Below are 18,877 nucleotides of genomic sequence, written 5' to 3' on the forward strand. Positions count from 1 at the left end.
GCATTGGGTCCACCACACATAGACCCAGTGCAGGTGGCGCTCCAGTCACACCTTGTGGTCCTCTCAGCCCCTCTCCTGGCCCCTCTGGGGAAGACAGAGCAGCAGTTGAGTGAGAAGGCAGCAGGGCCTGGAGAGCACTGCACCTCCTCCCTGCCCCCCGCTCCCCCCAGGATGCCGAGCCTGGTCAGCGGGAGCTGGGCCGAGGGCAGGAGCTCTGAATATAAGATCAAAGTTCCAATAAAAGGTTGGACTTGGCCCTGAGAAGCCAAGGATGAAACTGTTTTTAGAGCTGACCTTGCCAGTGACTGGCCGTGTGGCCACGTGGGTCTCTTAAACCTGTAGGTTGCTTAAGCCGCCCTGTGCTTTAGTTTAATGGAAGTACCCTCTTCATAGGTCTGTTCTGAGGGTGAAAGAGCTGAGGCATGCACAGCCCTTAGCTCAGTTCCAGGCACAGTAAATGCTCAGCAAGCATCGGCTGGCCTTAGTACAAGTAGTAGTAGCAGTGATAATAATAATGTTATAATAATAATAATTCATTATAATAGTCATCATTATTATTATTATTATATTAGAAGTCGTACCCAAAAGTGCCCCCCCAAAAAAGCTGTCTGGGTGCAACAGAATAATTTGAAGGAAAGTAGTTGGGGGGGGAATCTGTTTGCTGCTGTTAGAGCACTGAGTTCAGCCTGTTTAATAGTCCCATCACATGATTATCCTTTCATAGTATCCGTAAGAACAAGAGAGCAGTCCTGGGTGCTGGGGGGGGGCCTGGAGTGGCTAGCCCTATTATCTGCGTGGCCTAGGAGAGCTTCCTGGGAGAAGTGGCACAGAGGGAAGCCTTGAGGGATGCAGTGGCGGAAAGACCCCCATCGGAAGAAGAAAGTGGTCTAAGGACCCTCCTCCATGTGACATCCTTATTGCTCACAGCCCCGCCGCTGGGAACATCTCAGTAAACATCAGTGGGGCCCCTGCAATATACCCAGCCTGGGGCAAGCCCTGGAACAAGATGAGGAGGAGGCAGGTTCTGCCTTCAGGGAGCTGCCAGCCTCCTGGGATAAAAAGACAAAAATCATAGAATGTCAAGCAAATGTCACTGATGCTGAGATGGAGGGAATCAGAGACGCTGGGCATTCAGAGAAAGAAAACTCAGCCCAGCCAGGGCACTCTGTAAACACACACACGCCCTGCCCTCGCTGTCTTTTCCCCAGAATCATTTCTCCTTTTAGGCACATGATGGGGTCACACTTCCCTACCCATTTAAATTTAGACGTGGCCATGGGGCTTGCTTTGGCCAATGACATGAGAACAGAAAGGGCAGAAATCGTTAAGAGCCAGTGTGTGGCTCCCACGCCCTGTCCCTTTGCCATAGAGGCCAGCAGAGCCCAGAGAAGCATCACTTTCCCAGCGTGGGTCCTGGGGAAGAAGGACCTGGAGCAGGGCCCCCAGTTGACCAGCAGGGAGCAGGGAGCATGAGTGAAAAGCACACTCTGTAGGTTAAGCCACTGAGACAGGGGCCATTTAATCCTCATAGCATCCAGGCTGATGTAACCATAATTTTTGAAAAGTGGCACAAATAGAAAAATGTCTCTCAGAGACTCTTCTCTGGGCCATGTGGCCCTTCCTTCATCAGAGTCCCCTTGACTTAGAAATGGCGGGTCTTGTTCCATCTCTGCCCTCATGCTCTGTGCCTCAGTTACCACTGTTGTCGAAGGGGGTGGCTGACCCCAGAACTGCCCTGAGAATCCAGTGCAGTGTGCATGGAGCGGTCTTCAGGGACCTGGGAGTCAGGAACTAGCTGTCAGTCACCCTGTATTCATTATCTTCCCTGCCTTGGGCCCTGGGGGCCATGGTGAAGACCCAACCCAGGGTCAGGTGCAGGACAAATCCAGGACAGGGAACCCCAGGGGGTACATGATGATCCTCGCTGCTGCTGGGCACAGGGCCAGTGGTCCCAAGCTGTCCAGCAGGGGTGGAGGTGGCAGCCTGGAAGCCAAGCCTCTCTGCTTGGTTAATCTAAAAATAAACAGATAGGCAACAAAAATCTATGTTTCAATTACTGCACACAAGCTGTTCAAACAGCCAGTTCTGCACTGGAGATGTGAGCTTGTCAACAGAGGCTGCCTGGTTCGTATGCTTGGGTGGTGATAAAACGCATCACCTCGCAACAGGCTGCCCTCTGGTCTGGGTGGGTTGTGTTTTTTTTAATTAAATTAAATTAAATTAAAAACACGGTAGAATAAAGACAGTGAAAATCTGAAGCAAGCACATCAAGATAAGGCAGCAGCTCCCCATAAAACACAGGCCGAGGAGCCTCTGGGGTGTGAGACAAGCCTGGGCCTCGGTAGAGAGGTCAGTAGGAGAGTGGCCAGAACAAGGGGTTAGTGGTCAGAACCAGGGGACAAAAATCTCCCCCAAGTGGCCCAAAACACTCGTCTCCTCCCCTGCTGATCCTGGAGGAAGCCCCATGTGCAGTGTGGCCTCCAGCTCCCGGCGTCAAGGTGAATGCCTTCGGGTGCCCCTCTCTTTTGAGGGTGTGTTACAGCCCACCCTGTGGGCAGCCCAGCAGAGCAGATGCACAGGGGACAAAGCTGGATCTCCATCCTTGGCCTCGCTGCATTCATTCCGTCCTCAGCGTCCCATCTCAAGTACAGGCTGTTCTCTGAAATGAATGGAGCCCCAGGAAGGTGGGTCACCCTGACTTCAGGGCCACCTGACCTACCCTGCAGGCTCCAGACCGGACTGGCTGCTCCTCCCCTGAGCCCTGGCTTGCTCTTCTCTCTTCTGACTGTGTGTTGTCCTCTGAGCAGCACCCCTTTCTCCAAAGGCAGGAGCCATCCTTGCCTGCTTTGGGGATCTTGCTCAGTGCCCCGCATAAGGGGACAAGGGATGGTCAGTGAACTTGATGTGATTTAAAGAGGAAAGGGCAGGCCTAGGGGTCTGCTTGGGAGGGAAACAGGGCTGCAGAGGCCTGACTCCTGGAAGTGGAGCCAGAAGAGGAAGGCAGCTACTTTCTGGTTTCCTGGGGATGGATTCAAATCAGCAGGCGCCTCCCGGAGCCCACCAGAGGAAACAAAAAACAACACGCTCCCACTGACGCCGGTGGAGGTCCCACAAATCCTGCGGGCTGAAGCTCTGTCTGTTCCGTATTCTCCCTGGACAAGCATTTTAATGTCCCCAGACCTGGGAGCCATTCTGTAGCCATCAGCCAAGACGCAACTGACTCGAGGAAATAAAAGAGCGGTGGAGTCTCTCCCAAGAAGATAATATCCTGTCATGGGCTGTGTGATCTGCCGGCCATGTGACGGCCATTCCCTAATGTTTCCAAATAGACTTCTGAATAGACTCTTGTCTAGAGGAAAGCAAATTGCAAGAGCATTTTTTGGCAGCTAAATAGAGAGTGAACATCAGTCTTTCTTCTTTGCAACTCCCGTTCTGGGTCTAGCTCCAGGCACCCAGTAGGGTTCATCCATCAGCTTGGGTCACTGATGAACACCATTGGCTGTGCAGAGAGATTTCATTGAATTAGTCAATTCTGCAAGATTCAGAACAATCAGGTGTGAGCTGCAAGAGGCAGGAGACCCTCTTGGAGCACGGAGTGGCTGCAAAGTGTAGCTCCCAATACGGCAATCGTGTGTTTGCAGGACCACGAGAAAGCAGGTTCCAAATTGTAATGTTTCCATTCTCCGTGGAACCACCAAGAACAAGGAGTCTGATGGGGCAGAAGTGGTAACTCCTAATGATAACTCTGGTTTCAGTGATGAAACCAGACCCACCCTCCATAGTGGCCTCATCGATCCTGGTGTTCACGAGCCCCTAATTTATACACGCCTCTCTTCTTCCCTAGGTGTATGCTGATACTATGCTGCCAAATGTCATTTCCTATATCTTTTTTATTTTTCCGCATCACCATTATAATGATTTACACCAGTAGCAAGAGCACAAATGCCTAGTCAATTAGTCCCATGAGGAAAGTCTCTGAATCATGTGTGCCTTTAAAAAAAAAAAAAAATCACTCCATCAAAACCCACAGCCCGAATTTCTCACAGCAGAGGTGCACCTGGGAAGGGAGGGAAATGGGAGGCTTGTTCTTTTAATATTGTTCATCTAAAACGGGAACTGGATACCACCTTCCCGAGGCAGGGAGATTGCTTTTTGCACAAGAAATTGTGCCCAGAAAAAGGAATCAGTAGCTTTTCCCCTGAAACCTGTTATCAGAAAAGCGTTTGGAAACACTTGTCTTTTAGGTCACATGTTAAGCCCTGTAATTATGGAATATGACTTTTCTCCAAAATCCCTCTGGCCACCCCCCTCACCCCAGGCCCTCTGAGGACCACAGAGCAGCAGGGAACACCAACAGTGTGTGTGGTGCCTGGGTCCGAGGGCAGACTTCAGTCCTGCTAATGGCCAGAGCCGCCCTCTGGTTGCGGGACTGAGGCCACTCCCAGCCCTGAGCTGCACCCTTTTTTCACGTTGCTCGCTTACTAAGTGTGTCAGTGCATCCCTGCCCACACCACTGGGATGCGTGGAAAGCAAATGACATGGGGCTCTCCTACTCACCTTACTCGTGACGAGTAAGAACCCTGGCTCTAGAAGGCCATGCCATTGTTGCCGTGACCATTGCTGGACCTTCAGTGCAAGGCTTCTTCCCTCCCTGCCATCCCCTGCTGAGTAGGGTCTCAGATGTGCTGGGTTGTGTCTCCCCCAAAGCTTTGGGCAGACAGAGCCTGGGAAATAAATGCAGGTTTAGCTGGCTGTGAAGAAAGCAGGTTCCCTGTCTTTTTTGCAGAGCTCGGTGGATTTTAATGCCCACCCACGCCTTGGGGGAGGGAAGGTCAGACTGCCCACTTTTGGCACATCTCAAAGGTAGTCTGGCATTTCGGTTCAGGAAGCATTTGGTCCAATCTCTTACTGGCTTAGGACACTAAACAGCACATAAAGTTGGCTCAGCTGCTCTGGGATAGGATGGGGCAGAAGGTGGACAGGGAGGTGGCCTGGGACTGAGGGGCAGAGCACGAGGGTGGGCTCAAGGTCTCATGGCTGTGGGTCCAGAGCCGTGAGCTGGAGAACTGGGCAGATGAAGCCCACTGCAGCTTCAGCTGCATCTACCCAGCCTGAGAGTCAGAGGCCACCCAGGACCAACGACCTCTGTTCACAAGCTAGAGCCCAAACTGTGCATGTCTCCTTTTAAAGGTAAAGTTGACACCCTAAAGCCCTCTGGTACAGTGGAAGCAGAGGTCAGAGGTCACTGAATTGTCTATCCCTGACTCCCCTCTCCTCCCAGCCTGGAGGGCCTGGTGGAGCGAGTTGATCTGGTTAGAGCCTGAAGCTGCAGGAAGAGCTGTGGAACCTGCCAGAAGCTAAGCAACAGGGCTGGGACGAACTGCTCCAGCCTGGCACCTGGGCTGGGCCGTCTCCACACTGGCCCTGCTGAGTGGGACCCGTTCGAGAGGTGACCAGTGATGGTGGGCAGGGGGCAGGGGTGGAGTCAGTGTAACAGGAAGACCTGGTTGCTCTTGGCTGGGCACGGCAAGGTGGACGAAAAGGCCCTTTCAGAGCAGAGGTGAAATGGGACAACAAAGACTACTCAGCTCCCTGGGGCCTCGGTATTTTAAGGAAAGAAACTAACAATAAAACTGCGCCTTGAGTCACTCATCCTGCCGAAGGAACAGGGAGAGGCTGGCATAGCCTGTGACTGTTCCACAGCTCCCTTGGCCCTGAGCTGGTCCAGAGGATTTGAAATGAGGTCTTGGGCCGGGGCTGGCACGTGTACTGGCTCTTACTCCATGCACATTGCATGCCCATCTGGAGGTGCTGAACACCTGCACCCCAAGGAACACCTTACCCTGCAGTTATGCAGGGCCAAAGCTGGGGCAAGGTGGGCGAGGTGAAATGCAAGGAGGCCTCCCTTTCAGGGCCATAAGTGCAGAGTAGACCCTGCTGGAGAAGCTTCCTGGCATTTTTCACTAGGCAGCTTTCTCACCTCAGCCTAGTTGCCACCCTGCTGTGTGCTCCAAGATGGAAAGGGTCTGTCACTTCCATCTGGGAGCATTTCCTGAGCCCGACCCTGGGTGTCCAGCCTGTGTGCAGTCAGCTTCATGTGAAATGGGGGGCATCCTGTCTTTAGAGAGCACCTTTGCAAGAGCGGAACTCACAAAGCTGGTGCAATGTCCAGGCCCATCGCTGCCTCATAGGCCAGCCTGTGTGAGCTCTGACAGAGAGAGCTGGTCAGAGAGGGCCTCCTGCAGTAGGAGGCCGACCGCCAGTCCCCAGCCTCAACCAGAACAAGTCTTCTGAGTTAGTGAGGCCTCAGTGGGGATAGGGGTCAGCGAGAGCTGGAGCAGCCCCAGGAGGCAGAGAGGCACTTCCGAGGGGCACCCCAGCTCCTGGCCAACGCCTCCAGAACCACCCAGAGAATTCCTTTGTGTTGCATTTGCCAAGATGGTGTTCTGGCTGGTGTTTATTTTTTTGCTCCAGAAGAAAGGCTAAAAGATGCAGAGAGGGAAATGAAAATAAGGATGGGCATGGGCTGTTCCAACCGACTTGGCAGCTCGTCGCCCCCAAATGAGGCAATCATACATTTTCCACTCGGGGCTGGCCCGGCCACACCAGCTCCCCGTCTGGAGGCAGCGCAGGCTCCCTACCTTCCTGTGGATTAATCATGCCTTCAGGGCCCTCACAGCGCGCACCCACTCCTCCAAGTGCCTTAATGACAAGAACGAGGGAAGGGTCATTAGCCACCTGTGATCCTTGCTGCAGCATGTGCACAGGGGATGTGTTCATAGCTGCAGGCCACTAGCAGCCTGCAGAGCACACCCAGTGGGTCCGCAGACACACAGCTCCTGGACAGTGGCAACCATACTCCAGCCCTACATGGACAATACAAACGACTGTGACACATGAAATTCTTAATTATTTACTCATGAATTATTCATGTTGAGGCAAATCTGTGCAGCAAGACTGCTGATCTGGTATCCAGCAAGTGTCCAGGAGACAGAATTACAGACACAGCCCAGCATCCCCATGTGAGACCCTGGAGGCACGTGCATGTTATGATCTGGGAGGTTCTGTGCCAGCCTGAGACTCCAGGCAAGAAAATGGGGTTCTGCCTCCCTTAGGAAGTCCCAGCCCCCTTACTCTCTGCCAATCCAGAGTCCTTGGGATGGTGCAAATGTGGTGGAGAAACAGCTTGGCCACACAGGATCCCAGAGGCCAGAGCCAAATTTTGCACATAAAACTCCCACATTTGGGAGAACTTTCAGATTTAACCCTGGACCTACCCTGCATGTCTCTGCCCCAGCCCTCAGTGCGGCTGCTTCCACCCAGTTACCAGATTTCCAGACCCCAGAGCTCTTCCTTCACACGTGCATGTAATTTAAACACCCAGAGCTCTGGTTTCTTTATAAACAGTCCCCCCCACACACTGGGAGGAATGGCTGCTGCCCAGACCCCCCCCTCTCTCGGTGAAGGCCCTGGGGCCAGGTTCTGCCAGTTCACAGGCAGCCTGCCAGGGAAAGGTGCCCACCCTGACAAGGAAGCATTTTTACACGTTTCATCTGTAATTGCTCACCAGTCTCGGCTGCGACACCTTGTCTGAGACGCCTCCTCCCGCCCCATCTAGCACTTCCCGCTACCTCCCCCACAGCCAGCCCGGCGCACATGTGGGCACACAGGACCCTTTTGACACGATGGCTCCGTGCCCAGCAGGGAAACTTAAGTTGCCACCTCTGGAGCTAGCACTCCGCTGTCTCACCCGGGGTAAACGGCGACACATTTCTTTCATTCCATCTGAAAGGGGTAATTAAGTTGAGAAACGGAGTCCAACCCAAACCTGGCGTGCGAATAGCTGACCTTTGTTTTGAATACATTTCATGAGCCCGAAACCAGACTGTGTGGCCTCCTGCTGCCTGTGTCTCCACCTTCTCTCCGGCGTTTTAAATAGAGACTTGAAGAACTGAGCGGCGGGGTGGAGGTGGAAGGGCCAGGAGGCACAGGAGGTGGGACTGTGAGTGCAATGGAGCCACCATGTGGTCCAGCAGGTGGTCCCCAGGACAGTGAGCTGTCAGGTTTCATTGGCATCATAGGTTTCACTGGGGCTAAGGAGGCCCCTTTGACCTGATCCCAGGCACCCTGTGCCACCTGTGGGCACATCAAAGAACCTGCCCTGCTTATCTCCACCCTCGCCAGCTGGAAAGGGGTGATTTCCTTTTCTCAAGGAAGAAAATATACAACAACCATTTATGGTGAGATGGAATGGGTGCCAGGTGCTCAGGGGGAGAGAGGAGGTCTCTCTCTGTATCTAGTGGGGGCAGGTCAGTGCAGCTTCCCAAAAGAGCCTGTGGCACTAGAAGTTGGAAGCTGGATCTGGATGTGCAGAGACCGGAGTAGGCTCATGCTTGTGACCTGTCCATCCAGTAGCCAACGATCCCAGAGTCCCCATCAGGGCCAAGCTGGACTGATGGGATGGAAAAATGAGCCAGAAGTCATTCCTGACCTCTAGGAGCTCGCCTCAGACAGGACATGGTTGGAGAATGGAAAAGAGTCCAAGAAAAGCAAGTCATGCGTGAGCTGGGACAAGGCTGGGCATGTTCTGTGCAGGCAGTTGCCACCCTAACCCTCCCATCTGTACCCGGGCACCACCGTAACCTCTGCCTCGCTGTGGCCTCTTTGGCTGAGACAGCCTCTCCTATGTCTTTACATCCTTCCTGACTGAGGGCAACATCAGGCCCGGCTGGGCAGGGAGCCAGGCCAGTCACCGTAATGCTGAGCAAGATGCAGTCCTCGTGATGCTGAAGGTCCTCAGAGGATCCTGGTGTGTCTATGTCTCCATGACAACACAGAGGGCCTTATGTTCGGATATTCAGGAAAGTCACATGCGAGATGGTCTGGTTAACAGAGGCCAGGGAGCACAGGGTCTCTGGTGGCGACAGCTGAATCATAGGTTTACAAAGGAGAACTCTTAACTCCCGGAGGCTTAACACCTTTTCAGACTTGAGTCCTGTGTTGAGCTACTGCAGGAAGGTGGGGATCCTGGCCACATTCTCAGCTTCTAGATCTCTGACCTCAGAGGAACCGTTTATTCTTAATGAGCTCTCTGGATCACAAATTGGGGGTGACCATCTCTTGCCAACTCAATGAGATTTACATAAATGGCCTTGTTCACTGTATGAGAATATAGTCGACGTGGCTGCTGTTACCCCACATGTGACCTGAGGAGTCTATAGGATCTCACTTTCACAGTGGGGATGTCAGGATAAAATCCCAACCATAACCCAGCCAGTGTGGCTCAGTGGCTGAGCATCGTCCCATGCACCAGGAGGTTGCTGGTGTGATTCCTCGTCAGGGCACATGCCCTAAGTTGCCATCTCCATCCCCAGTAGGAGGCATGCAGGAGGCAGCCGATCAATGTTTCTCTCTCATCTATGTTTCTATCCCTTTGTCCCTCTCCCTTCCTCTCTCTGAAATCAATAGAAACATTTTCCTTTTTAAATCCCAACCATAATTAAAGTGTGTACATCTGTGTCATTCAGGGCAGTGTGGTGTGAACACAAAGCACCACTTTAAACTGTGACTGGGTTCAAATCCTGTCTGCCACATCTTGGCCACGTGATCCTGGACACATCATTTATTCCTGGTCTGTGACGTGGGGCTAATGATCCAGGCTTGGTGGGCTTGCTGTGAAAGTGAAGTGAGCTAACATTTGAAAGCCCTTTATCACACACAGAGAAGGTGCTTAACAGGTGCCAACAGGCATCCCTGTCTCCCTGCGTCCTAGCAGGGCGCTGTTTGTCTAACCGCCCTCCTCTCCGCTCTGTGCCAGCAGGTCCGGCCTCTGTTTCCCCGAGAGGAGCCGCCGCGGCCCACCGAGATGTCCCGGCACCACAGCCGCTTCGAAAGAGATTACCGGGTGGGCTGGGACCGCCGCGAGTGGAGTGCCAACGGGACACATGGGACCACCAGCATCTGCAGTGCCACTGCCGGGGCTGGCGGTGGCACATCCAGCAGCCTCAGTGCCCGGCCTGGCCTCCTGCCACTGCCAGTGGTGCCCTCCCGGCTGCCCACGCCTGCCACAGCCCCTGCTCCCTGCACCACGGGCAGTGGTGAGGCCATCACCAGCCTCGTGGCCAGCTCTGCCTCCGCCGTCACCACCAAGGTAAGACCCTGTGTCCACTCTGAGCAGGCCCTGGCCAGCTCCATTGGCTTACAGCTTGTGCACTAAACACTGAGCTCTCCCAAGTGTTGGTGTCCCCAGAACTGGGCTGGACAACTGTTTAATTTTTTTTTTTTTATAAAGTCTCTCTCTGTGACTAGCTTGTAGGAAGACAGGCAGGTGCTGAGGCCTCTCATTGTCTTATGCCTCATTCATTAAATGCTACTTAATGAGTGAAATGATGGTGAAACACCAAGTTGGCAATACAGTATCCCTAAACAGGTGAATTTAACGCAGGCTAGTCCCCCTGCAGCACCAGTAACTGGGGTTTGTAAGAAGACACAAACCAGCAGTAAGTCATAAATGGTCAGAAAGCTGCCTCTCACTAACCCTTGTGATGAGGTTTCTCACATGCACTGTCCCTCCTAGCCCCAGACAACCCCCGGCAGGAGATCACTTCCTTTGTCGCCCCCATCTTGTAGTTGAGGATACCGAGGCACACCTCATCTGTGAAAGCCGGTCAAGGTCAGGGCCCCAGGCCTTGGGCCCCAGCGGTCAGGCTCAGGGCGTGAGCTCCAAGGCCCTTCCCGCTCTTCTGGAGGTGGCTCCAGCCTCGAGAGTGACAGCAGTTACCAGGCTGTGCCACTAACCAAGATGTCGAAATGAAAATGTCACGGAGGCTCTTGCCTGGCTTCGGTTTGAGCTGGACCCCATCCTGCTGCTCGGAGCCGTGGGGCCCATGGCTGGTGGCAGGAAGCCCATTCATCGTCATCCCATCTCCTCGGCAGGCAAGCAGGGGCTCCGCAGGCCACCTGTGCCTCTGCCAGCCATTCAGAGCCGCCCCCCGGGAGCCTTCTGGGGGCCTGTGTGCGCGCGTGTGTGTTTGTGTGCGCAGGCATGTCTAGTCTTTTCTTTCCTGCTTTCATAAAAGTTGCCAGAGAAGTTAAAGGCGGGGCGCCCCGGCCCCAGCCATTGTGAGGTGCCTGTGGCGCTGGAAAGCCACACTCCAGGTGTGCTGTGCCTTTGTCTCGGTGATTTTCAAAACCCCCTTTCAACCCTGCTTCTCATTAATAACTGTGAGTGCCGCCGGCGCAGCGCCTGGCGAGGCCCGAGACAATGGAGCTATTGGAGGCCAGCTCAGAGCGCACTGACTTCTTGCTGCAGCGCCTTATTGATTTTATTTTCCTGTTATGAAAACACCACCCCGCTGAGGTGGGGAGGGAAGGAATGTTGGATGGGGGAGAGGAGACGGAGGATTGTTTGGGCACGATGCCCCCAGACTAGCCAAACACGCTCCTCCCCTGGGCGCCAGCCCCTGGGACTGCTCCGGTGTGGTGACCTCTGCCCCATGGAGCCAGCCGCTGCCCCACCAGCCACATCTGGCAGCCACTCAGCCAGGCCAGCTGCTGGCCAGCTGGAGAACGGCAGATTCTGGAGCTGACTGCTGGGGCCTCCAGGTGAGGAGAGAGAAGCTGGACCCAGGAGCCCACTTCATGGTTTCTTCCCTCTCAATGGGGGCATTTTTAGGGCCAGTGTTGGGCTGTGCTCCGGGTAGGGGTTTGAGCTCTTCCGGACCAGGGAAGTGGAGGAGACCAGCAGTGGGAGCTTCCCACAGGGATCCCTGCCCATACAGCTTCTACTTTGCTCCCAGGCAGCTCAATATTCGCCATCCTTGCCTGGCCGGGCCACAAACCACAGCACATGGGAGGAAAGGAACCCAGCCTCAGATGGAAAACAACAGCTGGGAGAGGGCTGAGCTGGGTGGCCCAGAGGGGAGAGGGGCCGAAAGTTCATGTCTGTGAGGACAGCCAGCTCCTTGGCACACTTCTCCTCTGTAACCAGCTCCAGCCCAGTTTCATACCTGCAGGGGCTTGTTCCATCAAACAAAGGTTCCTTGTTCTGCCCTGGAACCTTCAGGGTGCTCAGGAGAAGGGGCTGTGGAGGGGGGAGGGAGGGTCCCAGCCAGCTGTGGCTTCTGTCCCGGGTTCTGTTATTGAATTTGAGCCATGGGGCCTTTCAACCATTCTGGCCCAGCTGCTGCCCCCTAGATGCCTGTTCCCCAGAGTATTTGTCTAACCCCATGCGAGCACCACATCAATTGACAGACAGCCAAACTGAGATATCTGTGGTTTCCCTGGTCAACAAGCAGCCTTTGCTGAGCAGCCAAGGGCAAGCTCTTGCCCTCGGGGAGTTCATGGGCCGGGATATACGAATCTGTGGCCTGGACAGTGTAACCGAATGACCTGAGAATGTTCCTCTCGTCGAGGTTATTGGCAGAGGCAGCTTAGTGGAGTGGGTAAACACAGGCTTCGGAGCCAGACTGCCTGGATTTGAATTCTGCTCTATCACTTTCTAGCTGAGCGACCCTGGACAAGTTACCTAACCTCTCTGGGCCTCACTTCTATAAAATGGGATAGGTAGCAGGACCTGCCTGCCAGGGTTGTGGTGAGGGCTGTGTGAGTTAAAACATGTGTAAAGTGCTCAGAACAGAGCTAAGCCTGGCACATGGTAAATCCTATACAGGTGGTGGTGTCATTGCCATCACCGTTGTCACTGTCAGCCAGGTGAGACCTATGGGACAGGTCCATGCCCCGGTAAGGAAAGGTGATCGATCATTTCTGGCCTCACCAAGAGGGCAAGGTAAGTCTTCAAATAAGAAACAGGAGCTAGGCCCCCAGTAGGTGAGGGAATAAATAGGCCAAGGTCCCTGGGTGAGTGAGAAACAGACCAGGCCAGGTCTGGCTCCTTCCCCACCCAGGCTGCCTGGCTGGCGGACTGTTGCGTTCACCATGGTAACCACTATTGCAGCACTGTTAGGGCAACTTTTCCCCTCCTCTCATCCACCAGCAAACACCGCCTTTCAGCAAGAAAAGGGGCATATAGCAGGTTCTTGAATAACTTGTTCAACATCATTTCATTATAATATTGACTAAAAGAAGAAAATCGATTCCCAGCCAGAGCTACTATCTGTCTGGAGTTCATGTGTTCTCCCCGTGTTTGCATGGGTTTTCTCCGGGGACTCGGGTTTCCTCCCACATCCCAAAGATGTTCGGAGGAGGTGAATTGGGTGTCTTAATAACCCCAGTCTGAGTGAGTGTGGGTGTGAGTGGCCCTGCGATGGAAGGGTGACCTGTCCAGGGTGAGTCCCATCTTTCACCCTGAGCTGCCAGGAGAGGCTCCGGCCACCCAGGCCCCTGAACTGGAATAAGCCCCTTGGAAAAGAATTCCCTTACTTGTTTTTATTCTTTCTTAAATGTTTGTACACTCACATTTATGTTAGTGTTTAACATTAGAAGTGTTTTGGGTCTCAGTTTGTCTACAGAATGGTAATGACAATGGTATCTTCCTTTTGGAGATGGTGTGAGAATTGGTTAAATTAATATGTGTGCAAAAGCTTAGAACAGCACAAGCCTCTTATTACGCACTCAATAAAAGTTAAGTTTAAAAAGTTAAAAGAGAATAAAAGAACAAAACAAAAACAGTTAAATCAGAGATTTGGTCGGACCGAGTGACCATACCTGTGGGGAGAAATAAATCTCCCTGGCCGTTGGCGCTGGTGAGTGGCAGGGAGGCTCACTGGACTGTCCCCTTCCTCACAGATCTGGCCCGAGGCAAAGCTGAGAGCTGGGGCAGCACCAGTCCCTGGCCCCTCCTGGCCCTCAGCTCCAGGCCGTCGAGGCCGCGGGGGGAGGGCAGCTGGTGCTGAGAAGCAGAACCCCGACTCAGCGCCAGACCTGTTTGTGGGATGGAAAGGAAGCCGCGCTGCCCCACAGTGGCAGCTGCATGAAATTTAAATTATTCTCAGCAAACCTGCCTGACAGATGAAACAGAGAAGGGACGGCTTCATAAAATGCAATTTTGTTCTCGAGAGAATGGACTTTGCAGAATCCCGGCGGATGTCTGTGAAATGCGTTGGGGGCTTTTTCTCCTTGTGGCCAGGAGCACTCATGCTGAAACATTCCCGTCATTCCCGGGAGCTAAGGCCTGGAAAATAAATCTAGGCTGGGCAGAGAGAAACTTCGACTGCATCTGGGGCCCAAGGAAACTGAAGGAGGTCATGAAATCTGCAGGCTCCATCCTCAGAGCACCAGACACCCAGAGTTTTGACATTTCTGAGCATTTAGGGCTTTCAGGGTGGATGTTTGTCATCATAGAGATGATCCTAGAGACACTGTTCTCCTCACCCATCCTAAATTCTCTGGAGAGGTGTTCCTCTCGGTGGAGATGGCCTGGGATTTCTATGGGGAGTGGTGGGAATGAGCACGAGGCCCCTCCTCTCGTGTGGTTCTGGGGGTCCATGAATGGATAAAGGAGCTTTCACAGAGTGAGGATCAGACCCCCTTTCCTCTTCTATTCACGTGGGAATCCAAAGGCTGCTGAGCGGTGTCGGCTGGGAGGATCACTTGAGCCCCTCTTGTGGTGAATGCCAGACTGCGCATGACTTTCTCCAGCAGACTGTTTCTTGCTCCATGCATGAGAGTTTGTGATTTCCCTTGTGATAAATTATCAGGCAATGGTAATGCTTGTGAGATAACTTGTGCGTTGCGTTCGTCCTGGGCTAATGGCTTTTGCCTGCACTTTATGTTTCAGCCACAGCTCGGATTGTATCCTCGTTGACTTAAAACCCACCTGTCAGTCCCGAAGTGTGTACAAAACTGAAAAATGTCACAACTTCCAAAGCACCCATGTCACAGCCTACAGTTTAGGGAGGGTAGATCTCAGTGATTGGAATTTAAATTTCTGATTCAAAAAAAGAGGAGAGAAGATTATGTGTTTTCCTATATTTGTAAGGGATGAGCCGTCATCTGGATTTCAAAGGAAATTTATCAGAAGAGGTTGTTGACTGGGGCCAGATTTGTATATAAGTTAGCTTTTGCTGCATAACAAGCATCCCCCAAATCTTCATGGGATGAAGTTTTAAAACCATCCCAGCTCTGTGAGTTGGCTGTCAGCTGGCTTGGCTGATCTCTGCTGGGCTCTCTCATTGGTCTGTGGCCAGTTGCCAGGTGGTATGTGGCTAGTGGTCTAGGGTGGCCTCAGTCATATCTGTGCTTGTCAGACTGTCAGCCAAGGCATCTCAGTTCTCCCCCATGTGGCCTGTCATCCTCCATCCGGGCAGTTCAGGCTCGTTCACATGCAGTCTCAGACTTCCAAGAGCAGCAAGAGGGCAAGGCTCAGAGCATAAGTGCTTTTTGGACCTCCGATTGAGGCACTTTTGCTAGAATCCCATTAGCTGAAGCAGTCACATGGCCAAGCCAGGTTCAGGGAGAGGCCAAAGAGATCCTGCCTCCTGATAGGAGGTGCTATAACTCCACATTTCTAAGGGTGAGGCACAGAAGGGTGGGCACATACCCCCAGTGTTTCCAGCACACTTGCTTTAACAGTTATTTACCCTCTAGCTCCCATGGCTCAGGCAGAAAGGATAGACCCTGTCTATTCCTCTCCTTACATGGCCCAATGTAGGGAATTTGGGACATGCATGACCTATACACACCTGGGCCTGTACCCATCCCATTCACACCGAGAGCTGCTGAGAGAGGTCTGAAAGAAGGCACCCAGCAAGGACTGTGTTGCCAGGGAGAAGGCAGAGCAGCTGGCCCCCAGGGAACTTCGAAGGGTGCATTTCCCTTGACAATACACCGCTGGCCAGTTGTTGACCCTCAGTCCTGAAGGCTCCAACTCTGTCTCTCCTGCAGAGTTGATGGGACTGGGATGCTGCTATTCCCAGGACATTCACAAGGACAGATGTTAACCTCCTGATTTAGAATTAAACATCCGCCACAAGGAGGCCACCTTCATGGATTTTGACCAGTGAATTCCTCTCGGTGAGAATCCGTATGGGAAAAGGAATTCTGACCAGAAGACTTTCCGATGAGCCTGAAGGCAGGAAAGGGAGCCAGTTATGTGTTGCAAATGCTCAGGAGCCCAGGATCGGACAGCCTGATGTCTCTTTCTCCCTGATAGACTAAATCCCAGGCATTTCCCAAAAAACCCTTGGAAGGGCCTATTCTTAAATTAAATTAGGTTTTCTGCAAACAGCATCATTCAAGATGAACATAAATCTACTTCTTATTCAGTTTTAATGGTTTTCCTTGTTTCATTTAATTACTCATGTTGCAATTAAACAAATTTTTTTCATTGCGAAAGGACAGCATTTTAGCTACATTATGGGGTTTAATAGGCTTTGGAGGACTAGCCTGCAAATCTCATCATCATTTATAACGTTGTTGTTTTTTATAGGGAAAGTATGTTCCAAAATCTAAACAACCGAATTACAAATGAACTTTCAGAACCCACCCCATTTGTTAACTGGGAACTGTCTGTAATACTAAAAATAACTCAGGGCAATGAACATAAAAAGGAGAGCTTCATGCCCCTCAGTATCATTTGTTCACCATCAGCATCTACCGATTTAGTTTAATTTCAAGGAGGAGAATTTCCTCCAAACCCAGACTGTAAATTCAGGGAGAGTTGACCCATCAAGTAATTTCCTTTATTAAGAGACACGGGACTGCCAATCACAGTGGCCACAGTGGAGGCCAATCAAAAGGTGGCACTTACTGAGACCAACATGGGCTGGATTGAAATGTGGGGGAGAACTCCCAAGGCAAGGGCAGGAGGGCGCCCGGCCCCCAGCAGGGCCGCCTGGGTAATTGTGGGGTTGGTGTCACCGCGTGGCAGCCTGACTGCCTTGGGAGGACCTCAGCCATCCCACTCAGTCCTCTCTCAACCACAGCAGCCCCGCGGGCTCTGGGGCCGCCCAGCGACAGTGAGGTGACTGCCATGCATAGTGAGAAGGCCAGACCTCTGAGAAGGGGGGGCCCGGGGGAAACTGGAGCCATGGGTGGGCTTATTTGTGGTTATTTTCTCCAGCACCCCAGGAGCCGGGGTTGAGGGGGAAGCCTCAGCAGCACTGTGTTCAGCAGCAGTTATAAATCCCGCCAGCAGCTGGGGTGCTCCCAGCTGGAGCCATGGACCTTTCTGGCACATCACCCCGGGCACTCAGAGGCTGCCTTAGGAGGCAGCTCAGGGCTGCAGGCCCGGGCACTGCATATGTCCGTTGGGTTGCCACCGCCCCCGTCATCGTTGTCGTCACCATCGCTAATGTTATCGAGGGCTCGCTGTGAGCCAGCCAGACTTCGGGGTGTGTTTGCCCATGTGAACCCCCGGCACCCCACAGGACTGTGCGAGGCGCGTGCCTCCACCATCCTGATTCTCACCGCGGGGAGGCCGTGCAGCGGCCAGGCCTACCCCCTCATTATGAGGCTGTAATGTGGACACAGGCCTGCGGCGGCTGGGGACACCGGCGCTCTGGGGGTGAGCATGATCCTGAGGAAAGAGCATGGAGCAGGAAGGAGTCATGCTGCGACCCCTCACCCCGCCTGCCCTCCAGGGCTTAGCCCACTCCCTGCCCAGCACACGAGCCTCTACCCCAGCCAAGAGCAGACAGACCCCACGATGCCGTCGCCTCGGGTGTCAGGAATATGCTGAGGATCTGATTTTTATTCCCCCACAATATTAGGCTGAGGAGAGCAGATTGGGCAAAATATCCTGTACCCATAATTCCTGTTAATGGGAATTCAATTGTGGCAACTTGTCATCTGCCCAGATTAGAAGGGAATTTGGTGAATATTGTGTTCGAAAGGCATTAAAAACGCGTTATGAGTTAGATTCTCATTGTATTCCTTGTAAATAATTGAGGAAGAAACTGGTGCTTGAAATTGGAGATTATCCATTCTTGAGATCCCAACAGTTAGTTCCCTCACCAGGCTCACAGGCCCCCCATTGATCTGACAGCTCCCAGGGCTACAGGGAAAGTCTGCAGCACCTGGCAGGTCTGAAGGCGCCGTAAAATGAGCATTATGCTTCCAGAAACTCTTCCTCCCAACAAAAATTAGTAACTGCCACCTCAACACAAGGCTCCGGGTTCTTACTGCATAATCTTCCTGAGTCCACATATTTATGTTGCTTGCCTCCAGTCTCTGGAACTCTGGCTTCACAGCCTGGGCCCAGGTAGGCTCTGGTGCAGCAGCAGCCTGCCCACCACCACTCATGCCCGCCTCAGTGGCAAGGCTCTGAGCACCAATGCAGCCATGGTGGGAAGGATCTGAGCACCAATGCAGCCATGGTGGGAAGGATCTGAGCACCAATGCAGCCAGGGTTGGGCAGCTGGTCAAGCATCAGCAGCTTCAGCCCTGGTGGAGCAAGTTCTGGCCAGACAACACCCATTTCCAGTGGGCTTCTCAGTCCTACTCTGCCATCCTGGCTGTGCCACCTCTTAGCTCCCACCCCTGGTGTCTCCCCCTGGGCCTATGAAAGATAAATGGGGCTTCCTGGCTGGAACCAGGTTCTCTTTTGTTATCAAAGCCAAGAACTTAGTCTGGAGCAGAGGAGAGACTGCCCCTAAGGAAAACCTGAAAAGAGAGTGGGGGAAGGAGCTCTGAGCCTTTGCCCACATACAGAACTGGACAGAACAGGTGGACACTCATCCTGTGTCCCATCTTTGATTGTTCAGAAGTCCTTCTGTCACTGGTGCTGCCCCATCTAGGGACCCTAGGGGCTGAAGAAGTTCTCCTGTGACCATTGCCAACTTCATGGGCAGTTCCGAACAGCTGGTCATTGGTGAATCACTGATTCCCCCCTGTCATTAGAGCTGTTGTTCTAGGCTTTCAAATTGAATGTCTGGTGGCTGGCATGCCTGGGGCAACCAGAGAGAGGAGAAGGGACTGC

The 18,877-nt window shown here is 53.0% G+C and overlaps 1 protein-coding gene across 1 annotated transcript in view; it reads left to right on the top strand.

The window, feature by feature from the left end:
• KLHL29 (kelch like family member 29) overlaps positions 1–18,877 on the top strand; it is a 249,243-nt gene that overhangs the window by 130,797 nt on the left and 99,569 nt on the right. The window contains exon 3 of the mRNA XM_087823385.1: positions 9,821–10,150. Coding sequence (XP_087679511.1) covers positions 9,866–10,150 — 285 coding nt within the window. The 5' untranslated portion in view covers positions 9,821–9,865. The remainder of the gene's footprint in view (positions 1–9,820; positions 10,151–18,877) is intronic.

Source organism: Miniopterus natalensis, chromosome 13, assembly GCF_054644295.1.
Source record: "Miniopterus natalensis isolate mMinNat1 chromosome 13, mMinNat1.hap1, whole genome shotgun sequence".
NCBI lineage: Eukaryota > Metazoa > Chordata > Mammalia > Chiroptera > Miniopteridae > Miniopterus > Miniopterus natalensis.